Genomic DNA, 11,200 nt, shown 5'->3' with positions numbered 1-11,200 from the left:
CTCATCTCCCTTGCAGACATCTATATATGGATCCCTCATTCCAGAGATCCAGAGGCTGGAATTTTGCATCTTGTAAGGAATTGTTGTTGGTTTCTTGAGGCAACATCATAGTGTTGGGTGATCTAAGATTTTCATGAGGTGAAGAAGGGCTCACTTTCTGAGAGGATGATGCTGGGTCAGAACAATTGGTTGTAACTCTCTTGGCTCTTTCTTGATTATCAATAAAGCTATTCAAGTTTTCCTCCATACTCTTGTGTGATTTATGTTTTATGCATTTGTATGGTCAATTTACATCTGATCCTAGATTGTTTATGATAATAGATCCATGTTTTCATATAGTGTTATGCTGCTTTGATTCTATAGCTACTCTGTGAAGCTGGGTATATAAGAAAGCAAGTAGCAAAGGACTATCAGAGGAGAGAGGAATCGAGCAAGGAACCAAGCACAAGATAGAGGTTGGTCTCCTTAATTCTTCTCTCATCTATCTTTCATAAAGGAAAACGAAATTAGTTTTACTTTGTTTGTTTCTAAGGTAGGTACCACCCTTAGTGGGATTAGCAGTTCTGCATAGACACTTTTCCCTGTAACAATAGCAGAAAGGCCTCTGCTGCAATTTATGATGAAACGACAAGCAATGTCGTCAATGTTGACACCTCACTTGGCAAACTTGAACACAAAGTAAGAATCCACGAGACAAACCAAAAGAAAACAAGCAATGAGCTATTGGAAGACTTGGCAATGAATTTCCAGTGCGATGGGTCTCCTCTCTGCATGCTAGGAAGTAGAGCTAAGACGCGGCAAGCAAACGCAGCGGAAAATCAAGACGCCGCTTTGAAACCAGATCAAGCGCATATTCAAGCCATTATCTGCAAATATAGTGTAATCCCATCAGCTTACCTATCAAAAGCTAAATGTACTCTCCTCACCTCCTATCAGAACGAAAGCAAAATCTGTAACAAGGAAACACAATGTATCCTTGTTAAAGCCCTTGGCAGCTGTTCTTCCAAATCTTAAATAAAATCAAACCATTATTGTCAAAAAAAAAAAAGAGGTGAGGACTTCCATACACATTTATTTAGGGTCATCTTCCCACACAACCTCACAACAAAGATAGGGCAACTTTCTCTAATATTTATATTATAAGAAGTGAGGACTTCTATACACCATTATTTAGGAGCATCTTCCCGCACAACCTCACATCAGAGATACGACACTTTTCTCTAATATTTATATCATGTAAACTTATCCATGCAAACTTCAATAAGCTTTCTTTAAATAATTGTTGAGTATCAACCAACACTCTTATACACTTTTTATCGGCCTAGATCCACCTTAACTCTGAATCTATCAAACGCCCATAGATCCCTCTCAGAGCTTGATATATCTAGAGTTAATATGGGTCTAGGTTGGTTTAATAACTAATAATTAATTGTTATTATTTTATTTTTTTCATTTTGTCATTTTTTATGTATCAAAAAGTTATAGTTAATAATTATAATGTGTAGATAACATAAAATAGCATAGCATAACAAGACATTACAACATCTCTTCCATACTAGGATGGAGAGTGTCTATTGGCTCAAAAACATAATGGTATTATAACAAAGCTTACTTACAAGTCAATAATATCCATGGTAAAGTGGGGGTGAATATTCATCACAGTGCATTATATTGGAGATCATTTTTTGGGATTCAAGTTAAGTAAGTCATTCATCTATGACCATTTCCATGAGAGGACTTCCCTGGACTTCCCTAGAGGTCACCCATCCAAGATCACATTTGGCTCAAGCGCACTTAAGTGCATAGTTTTCCCCACAATCAAGCCCACTTAGCTTGCTACCCCATTTGCTTTTAGATTTAATTAAAAAATGTTATAAAATTAAATTCAAATAAAATATTCATAAATCATTTTGATTGTGAAATGAAAGATGACTTTTTGGCATGTGTTATTGATGAGCCATGGTATTGGTCCATGCTATTGTAACAAAATCTATTAAGTCAATAATATCTATGGTAAAGTGGGCATGAACATCTATGGTTAAAAATATTGTTATATTGTAAGTTTATTGTAAGTATTAAAGTTCTTATCTACTTATTAATTAAAATTAAATATGGTTACAAAATCATTATTTTAATTTATAAATTTAAATATTGTTACGAAATCATTATTTTAATTTATAAAGTAAAATGGATCTTAACTTATAGCTTGTTAGATAACTCTCTAACTTGAATTTTATTATTTTTATTACTTTTAACCTTTTATGGACACTGCAAGGGACTCTATATTACTTTTAACCTTTTATTAGTATTTAATTGATCTAACATTTATTTTTTTATAGATCCTTACCACTCGTAAATTGTGCACACATTAACTACTCTGAGAGTCATTGTACAACCAGTATATGTCAGATGTGTAGATGTAATGTAAGTATGTAAACAGTTTTAAATCTCGACCCAATGAAAAAATAAAAATAAATAAAAGTGATATAGGGGAGGAGTGTAAACATTTAAATGTTGGCTCAAATAATAATAAAAATTAAAAATAATAAACAAAAATTTAAAAGTAATATATACCTAGTATATAAGATGAATGTAAACATTTAATTGTTTGCTCAATTAATAATAAAAAGTTAAAGTAATAAAAATAATTATCATAACATTTTTTGGTAAGAAATCACATAAGATTCTAGTATACGCGTTTCGAACCAGCCAATGTGGTTCATCTTCAAGGCAAGATGAGAAATCTGATCTAGGCATTTAGATAAATAGGCGTAGAAAGCTACTAACTAGCGCGTTGGGGATAACAGCTAGTTTGACTGAGGGTAGGAAATAGAAAAGGTTAATGACCAGAAAAGAAGGGAAAGAAATAAAACGGTTATTATTATTATTTTTTGGATAAATTAATGAAGTAAAAAGTTAAAATTTTGAAAAATAATAACTCTTTATAACTAAATTAATCAATATATATTAAAATAATTTTAAGAGTCATAAATTGGGTACTATCAATAATTTTAAGAGTCATAATTTTAAAAGAATTAATCAACAAGGAAGGTTGGAGCGGCATTGAACCATTCAAAACCCAATTATCTCGGATCTCCAAGCCATTCAACAACTCATTACCGCATAATAAAATTCAATTTTTTTATATTTTGATTTTTTTTATTAAATTTTGAACAGATTTTGTTACAATAGAATGGCCTATCAATACCACATGCCCAAAAACCATAACCTATTTCACAACCAAAATATCTGATAGCAATACCATATTCTTAACCATGGATATTCATCCCCACTTTACAATACCATGGGTCACTACCATAGTTTATCAATAACACATGCCCAAAAACCATAACCTATTTCACAACCAAAATATTTTATAACAATACCATATTCTTAACCGTGGATATTCATCCCCACTAAAAAACATTCCATCCATTAATTAAACTAAATATTTTTTTTACCCTTTTACTTATTAAAAAATAAATTTAAAATCTTTTAACCCAATTTAACATTCATAACCATCATTTATTAAAGAAATATGCCACTTAGGCCTAACAATAAACACCCCAATGCAAAGTATATTAAATACTCCATATATTGAAATGTGGACTCTCGAATCTAAAATAGCAACATTTTTCACCGTATATCATGGTCGGCATCTATTTATAATAACGACCCTTTTGTAAATACTCATCTTATATATCTATAAATATATCGTTCTGGACGAAAACCTTCCCCCCAGAGTCCGCAAAGTAAGTTTCCCCGCTCAGCAATATAATTAGATCGTTATTTTAGTTCACAGGTAAGCCGCATCGTGAGCAGCCAAATACCATGGGTGGCGTTTGGAAGGAACGTCTGATTGACAAGCTTGAGAAATTGGAGAGCACAAGAGAGAGTGTGGAAGGTAATTGTTTTTCTGAGATTTACTCCTCGGCCTAAAACCGATATATAAAACTAGATTATATATGAATAGGTATGAATAATTTTATTTAAGTTTTTGAAAGACCTGCTAGAATCTATGGCATTAGGGAAGGAATTACAGAAATTTACAGTTGCTTTAACGTTCTTATGGAATGGAACATTGATATAATAAGTTGGCCTTTATCAGTCACTTCCCAATGGTGCATCTTCTACCGGAATGAAGCACAGGCGATAGTGGAGACATGGTGTAGAGATTTTGAGAAAGCAAGCGAAGACAAGAAAATCTCATTGCTTTATCTTGCGAATGACATCTTACTGAATAGCGTGGAGAGGAATGGCTGTGAATTATTTGTGAATGAATTTTGGCGGGCTCTACCAATATATCTTGTAGATAAATATCAAAACGGAGGACAAATTGTAATCGAAGTTGTCTCGAAGCTGGTATATGCTGTATTCTCTGATGAATAAATGATATTTGAATGTTTGTATTTTATGTATTCTGATCATTTTTTAGTTTTTAAATAAAAATGTAGGTTGGCATATGGGAAGATCGCAATGTTTTTAAATTAGGTCATCACAATCTGAGAACACATTTTCTTGGAGAAAACCCCCCATCAAGTTCGGATGAAGGATTTGACCCAATGCGCCCCAGAAAAAGAGTGAGACAATTTACCATACATTTGTTCATTACTTTCAGTAATATTGTACTAGGGTTTCCCTTTTGATGTTTTCTGTTAATTGGTATCATTTTAGAAACTGGAAGTTAGATTCGAAGGTGGAGGTACTGCGGAGAGAATATTAACAGCGTACCAGGCAGCCGGAGAGGAGCATATAGAGGAAGATATGATATTGAAAACATGCGAGTCTTCGATGAAACGGTTGAAAGAGATAGAGAACGATGTACACAACACCTGCCAAACTGGTATGTAGACAAACAACAAAAGTAGTTAATAAATTGTTGTGTTTCTTTATTGCCGAAGCGAAGTAAGTTTGCTGGAGAGACGAACATGGTTAAAGCGAGCATAATTTCCATAGATTTTGCCAATTCTATATCAAATAAATAATAACTCTGATTCCGTAGTGTATCAACACATTCTGACAACCATAACAAAATTTGCTCATTAAATATCTCGCCTCACACCAATTTACTAATGTCTCTTCACGCTCAGTCTTCTCACAGATTTCTGATTTCGTCGCTTCTCTGATGTCCTGCCTCAATGATAATAATGCTAATCTTGGCTTTCAAAACTCATCCATTTTAGCACTTTCCAGTTGGTTTTTCGTTTTGTGGAAAATTTGGTTTTTGGTTCTCTCATTTCCACAGGTAGAATTCCTGATTCGATGCATTTCTTTATATGTTGGCTTTAGAGTTCACTAGAGCAAGATCTGGAGCATGAACTTAAGAGTTATTGTTATTTTTTTACATAATAAGAATTTTTTTCAAAATTCAATTATTTTTTCAAACTTCAGTTTGCTCAAACCAGCAGAAGAATTAGGAATATAGGTTTACTCATCACTCTGATTCCGTAGTGTATCAACACATTCTGACAGATTTTACTAATGTCCCTTCACGCTCAGTCTTCTCACAGATTTCTGATTTCGTCGCTTCTCTGATGTCAAAACTCATCCATTTTAGCACTTTCCAGTTGGTTTTTCGTTTTGTGGAAAAGTTGGTTTTTGGTTCTCTCATTTCCACAGGTAGAATTCCTGATTCGATGCATTTCTTTATATGTTGGCTTTAGAGTTCACTAGAGCAAGATCTGGAGCATGAACTTAAGAGTTATTGTTATTTTTTTACCTAATAAGAATTTTTTTCAAAATTCAGTTATTTTTTCAAACTTCAGTTTGCTCAAACCAGCAGAAGAATTCGGAATATAGGTTTACTCATCACTGGTTAATAGTTAATGAAAATTAAGCCACCTGTAAATTATTTTTCTGATAGTCTGTAAATAACATGCTTTCACTCATACCAGATACTTCTGCTTTCACTCACACCAAATACTTCCATACACTTTCACTCACACCAAATACTTCCATACTTGAAGTGTTCACCTATTTTTCTAATTCTTATTCAAAGAAAAACAGTTTTAGAATTAAAAAAAAAACATGCTTTTGCTTGAGGTTAACCTGATAAACAAATTTGGGGTACTAATGAAACTCATTCAATCTGACAAACAAATTTGGGGGACTAATGAAACTCATTCAATATGATACTAATAGAAAGGTGTTATCCGTGTTATCCATTCCCTGTGGTTTTTTAAAAATTTGATACTAATAAAAACGTATTATCCATTCGCTATGTTTTTAAAGAAAAGCTCATGATTTGGTTTGGGGCTTAGAAGGAAACTGGGAATTCTTCGGAAGTAGCTAGGTGTAGCATATGCTTTTAAGTGGGTGTTATTTTGTTTTTTAAGCCATAGTTATTTTTTTTTATTAAAGAATAGAAAATAAAAAAATTTCAACTTGTGTACGATTATAGGATTTCACCATGTAATTTTTTATTCATATTTATTTTACATTATATTCATGTTTAATTTAAACACAGATTTAAATATAATCACCAAAACAAAATAATATCTAAGAAAAATAATCATGCAACATGAAAAAACAGTCATCAGAGAAGTCTGTCTAGCAGAGCCAATTTATTTATTTTAATCTTTAACTTGTTTTAAAACCCACACTGGTAAATAAGGTGACAGCATAATCTAAACATGAATGCAATTTTTTCACAATTTAAAAAGAGAAACACTCTCCCTTTGCCTACCTGTCTGTGAAGTACCTGGCTTTCCTGTGGGTTTTAGCACCTTCCGGTTGGTCTTCTCTCATTTCCACACGCCAAATTCCTGACTTACACATTTCTCAATCCGTTAGCTTTTCGGTTCATGAGAGCCAGAATAACACTCTTCCTTTACCTACCGGTCTGTGAAGTACCTGGCTTTCTCGGTTGTGGCTTTCCGGCGGGTTTTAGCACCTTCCTGTTGGTCTTCTCTCATTTCCACAGGCCAAATTCCTGACTCACACATTTCCCAATCCGCTAGCTTTTGAGTTTATGAGAGCTATGAAGTAGATAAAGATCTGAACCATGAGCAAAGTTTTGATTTTTTTTTACATTGTAAGAAAATTTAATAGAACTTGGTTGCTAAATTAGCAATGGGATAGTTAAGGTTAGCTGCTATTTTAGAATGCAGGTTGAGGCATCATAGTATTCAAAGAAAACCATTTCATCTAGAACTATCTTGTTGTTGAATTTTCTTCAATGTTCCACCCAGAAGGCCAAAGAAGGAGTGAGGGATGAGGGGACCGGACTGCTGCAACAAACCCTAGGGTTTCTGTGAACCCTCAATGGGCAGGTCTGTCAATCGCGGTACAACAGGTAGAGTATGGTGAACCTGTGATCATAAAGAAGCGCCCATAAGGAACAAGGCAACATGCAACCCCGTCAGGGGGGCCTCCCCCCAATACGGACAACCGATCTCAGCGTACTGTTGACAAAGAGAATGAAGATGAAATGAGCGGCGAAGACTTGGACAACAGACAGCACAAAGGAAAGAACATTGAGGCAGGGGAAAGGAATAAGGCAAGTTCTTCAACTTGCAAGCCTGTAGCGGCTCATAGACCAAGAGTGGACTTCCAGAGTGAACGCATCAACGCTAGAATACAATACATGAGAGATCACGTGCTGATCGGTAAATTTATCGGAATATGGCCGAAGGAGAGAGCGTTGAGAAGCTGGATCAATACCAAATGGCACCCAAAGGGGCACATATCTCTGCATTTAGGAGCCAAGGGCTTCTTCACCGCAGTATTTAACTCACTGGAAGACCGCAATAGGATATTGGATCAGGGTCCTTATTTTTTCAATTCCGCAGGATTATATCTCAAAGGCTGGGTCGAAAGATTCAACCCAGACAAGGAGGATCTGACCTATGCGCCAGTGTTGATAAGGCTTTATTCACTGTTGTGGGAATACTGGGAAGAAAAGTCTCTACAAGAAATTGGGAATGCTATTGGCAAGTTCGTAAAGATTGCAGAAGAAACAAAACTATGCAGATACACATCCTATGCTCGGATCTGTGTTTACATGGATCTCAAGCAACCATTGCCACACAGGGTAAGTTTCTTCCATGAAGACTCTGAATGGATTCAAGTTATAGACTATGAACATGTGTCTTTTAGATGCAGAAAATGCCAAATAGGGCATCTCTACAGATACTATCCTCAGAATAAGAAACCCTCTTCCCAAGATAGTCCTGACAATCAGACAATAGATGGATTCACCAAAGTAACAAATCGAAGGAGGGGAAACAAGAAAGCAACAGGGAATCCTAAGACAAATCCAGTTAATAAGGAAATGCCCACAACGAGCAATAGGTTCGAAGCCCTGGACAAGGATGATGAGCAAGAGCCGCAGAAGGAAAGGGCGAAAAACAAAGAGGCCTATCAAGAACAACCAGCCGAGACATCAGGACAAGTAGGAAAGGAAACCCAAGAGCAAGTCAACTTGATTTCTCCAGCCGAACCCCTATCAGGGCAATCTCAAGGAATGGACGTTGAATACTCACAGCCAAATAAAAAATCCTCTCAGGATCGAGAGGATACCTCTCAAGCACCACAAAACATGGAAGAAGATACGGAACCACTAGACATAGGGGAGCTGGACATACTGGGTTTGGAACTAGTATGCAAAACAGGGAATTTCGAAAAAATACCAGAACGACAAGTGGATAACCTAGTAGAAGTTCTGAACAAAGCACAGAAGAAATACTATCTAGGAGTCCAAATAGGAAGTCCATGGGATGGCAAATTTATCACCGAGGACAACAAGAAGAGAGGAAGAAAAACTACACTGGAAATAACTATCAAGATCGGGGAGATACTAGTGGAGTCATGGAGGTATGCCAAACTAACCAAGTATTTTAATGCAAACCCCCACCCCTCTCAGTGAAGTTAATATCATGGAATATCAGAGGGCTCAATGGCCCGTGGAAAGGTAGATTATTAAAGAACATGCTGATGCAAGAAAAACCAAGTATTCTCTTTTTGCAGGAGACGAAATGTAAATCAACAATTTTGGAAAAAATAGCAGCGAAAGCTTGGCCAGGAGGGCTAGTGGCAGCTGTTGATGCTCAGGGAGCTTCGGGAGGTTTGGAAATCCTTTCGGATGCTTGGGCCATCCAACTCAACAATATGCAAGCTAACAAAAGTTTCATCCAGGCAACTTTCCACCTTTCAGGTACTAATACTCACGGATTGTTAACTAATGTATATTTTCCTCAGGATACAGCCCAAAAAGCTCAAATCCTGAATTCATTGTCAGATCTCAATAAAGATAGGCCATTCCCACTATGGATCTCTGGAGGCGACTACAATATGACAGCCAGCATGGAGGAAAAACAAGGAGGGAGAAGTAAAGCTAATAGTGATGGAAATCTTCTAAAAAACTTCATTAATAACAACTGGTTGATAGACATTCCCACAAGCAACGGCCTATTCACCTGGACTAACAGAAGGGATGGTCTACAGCAGATCGCCTCACGTCTGGACAGATTCCTCATCTCAGATAATGCAACTCACTTAGGAGGGGAATTCACAGCCTCTATTCTCCCTTTCTCTGGATCTGATCACTGGCCCATCGAGCTCCAATGGAATAGGCCGGGCAACAATCTCAAACGCCCCTTTCGGTTTGAAGAATTTTGGTTTTCTCACCCGAAATTTGAAGAACTAGTCAGATCAACCTGGATTAATTTCATTCCGTCTGAAGGGACTAGTATGTCTAGATTCCAACAAAAACTCAAGCATCTAAAAGGGGCTATCAAAAAATGGAATCACAATACGTTTGGAAACATCTTCAAAGCCCAAGCCATGCTCAACGCAGAGATGAAGAAAATCCAGCAAACCATTATCACTGATGGGCGTACGGAGGAACTCACCAAACAGGAGCAAGCCGTAGAATCAAAAATTCTAGAAAGGGACAAACAGGAGGAAACATTATGGAGGCAGAAATCAAGAATCAGATGGCTAAAAAATGGTGAAAAGAACACAAAATTCTTTCATAAAACTACTGTGCAGCGCCGAATGATAAATTGTATCACTCACATTAAAAATGAACAGGGGGAGAAAATTGAAACCCATGATGGCATTGAAGGGGAATTTCTCAACTATTTCAAGAAAGCTCATCAGGAACCCAACATCAACAGAATGCCAGCTATCAACAAACTTCTAAAGAATATACCCAAAATAATAACAGAGGAACATAATAGTCTTCTCATAAAGCCTATAAGCTTACAGGAAGTTGAAGAGGGAGTTCAACAAATGAAGGAACGGAAAGCGCCAGGTCCGGACGGCTTTACATCGAATTTTTTTCATAAATTCTGGGATTTGATAAAAAATGAGGTCGGGCAGGTTGTGGAGGAATCCAGAGCACTCAGATGGATGTACCCAGGCTTAAATGCCACCTTCATAGCCTTAATTCCAAAGGGGGAAGATTCCAATACCCCCGACAAATATCGACCTATTACTCTGTGTAATATCATCTACAAAATTACTTCAAAAGTAATAGCAACGAGATTAAAGCCGCTTCTCCCTCTCATTATCTCGCCCGAGCAATCAGGCTATGTAGAAGGTCAACAAATAATGGACGGGATAATCCTAACTCATGAGATAATCCACTCCTTAAAGCAAACCAAGAAGCCAGGTATGTTGCTTAAGCTAGATCTATCTAAAGCTTTTGATAGTCTCAGTTGGGTATATATTCAAAAAATTCTTCTTGCCTTTGGCTTTGCACACTCTTGGGTCAGATGGATTTACAACCTTTTATCTTCAGCTTTCTTCTCTGTTTTAATTAATGGCATTCCTTCAGCTACTTTCCGTCCCTCCAGAGGGATCAGGCAAGGAGACCCTTTGTCTCCTTTTCTCTTTGTAATTATGGCTGAGGGTTTGGGCAGAAGCTTAACCGCAGCTAGGCTTGAAAAACGAAGAAGAGGTCTTTCTTTTAACAACTCTCCTGCCTACTCCCACCAGCAATTTGTAGACGACAATATGCTTTTTGGCCATCCTTCGGTGCAGGAAGCTAGTCTCCTCAAATGCATTCTGTCCACTTTCTCTGATGCTTCTGGAGCCCTCATCAATCGAGTCAAATCCCAAATTTTTTTCTTCAATACTCCTGTTCCCACCCAGAGAGCCATAGTTCGAATTCTGGGGTTCACCAGTGCTTCCCTGCCCTCCAAGTATCTTGGTGCCCCTCTAATGGCCTCAGCCCTTAAACACTCTTCCTGGAAGC

At 36.8% G+C, this 11,200-nt stretch overlaps 1 protein-coding gene across 1 annotated transcript; it reads left to right on the top strand.

The window, feature by feature from the left end:
• The first annotated feature begins 3,831 nt into the window (after positions 1 to 3,831).
• LOC149163945 (uncharacterized) lies at positions 3,832 to 4,851 on the top strand. Its single transcript, XM_089429311.1, has 4 exons — positions 3,832 to 3,904; positions 4,109 to 4,362; positions 4,455 to 4,580; positions 4,675 to 4,851. Exons 1-4 carry the CDS (start codon positions 3,832 to 3,834, stop codon positions 4,849 to 4,851), a joined length of 630 nt encoding a protein of 209 aa, XP_089285437.1.
• The last annotated feature ends 6,349 nt before the right edge of the window (positions 4,852 to 11,200 follow it).

Source organism: Pinus tabuliformis, chromosome 5_1 (assembly GCF_031772625.1).
Source record: "Pinus tabuliformis cultivar Carrire ecotype Pingquan chromosome 5_1, CPIR1, whole genome shotgun sequence".
NCBI classification, from domain to species: domain Eukaryota; kingdom Viridiplantae; phylum Streptophyta; class Pinopsida; order Pinales; family Pinaceae; genus Pinus; species Pinus tabuliformis.
Note: the sequence above shows the minus strand (reverse complement) of the source record. Positions and strands in the feature narration are given on the sequence as shown.

Bases quoted from the DNA above. Each gene is read 5' to 3' on its own strand.
- LOC149163945 (XM_089429311.1), top strand. From the start codon at position 3,832: ATGGGTGGCGTTTGGAAGGAACGTCTGATTGACAAGCTTGAGAAATTG. The intron at 3,905-4,108 runs GTAATTGTTTTT...GGCCTTTATCAG, and splicing joins CACAAGAGAGAGTGTGGAAG to TCACTTCCCAATGGTGCATC. The intron at 4,363-4,454 runs GTATATGCTGTA...ATAAAAATGTAG, and splicing joins TCGAAGTTGTCTCGAAGCTG to GTTGGCATATGGGAAGATCG.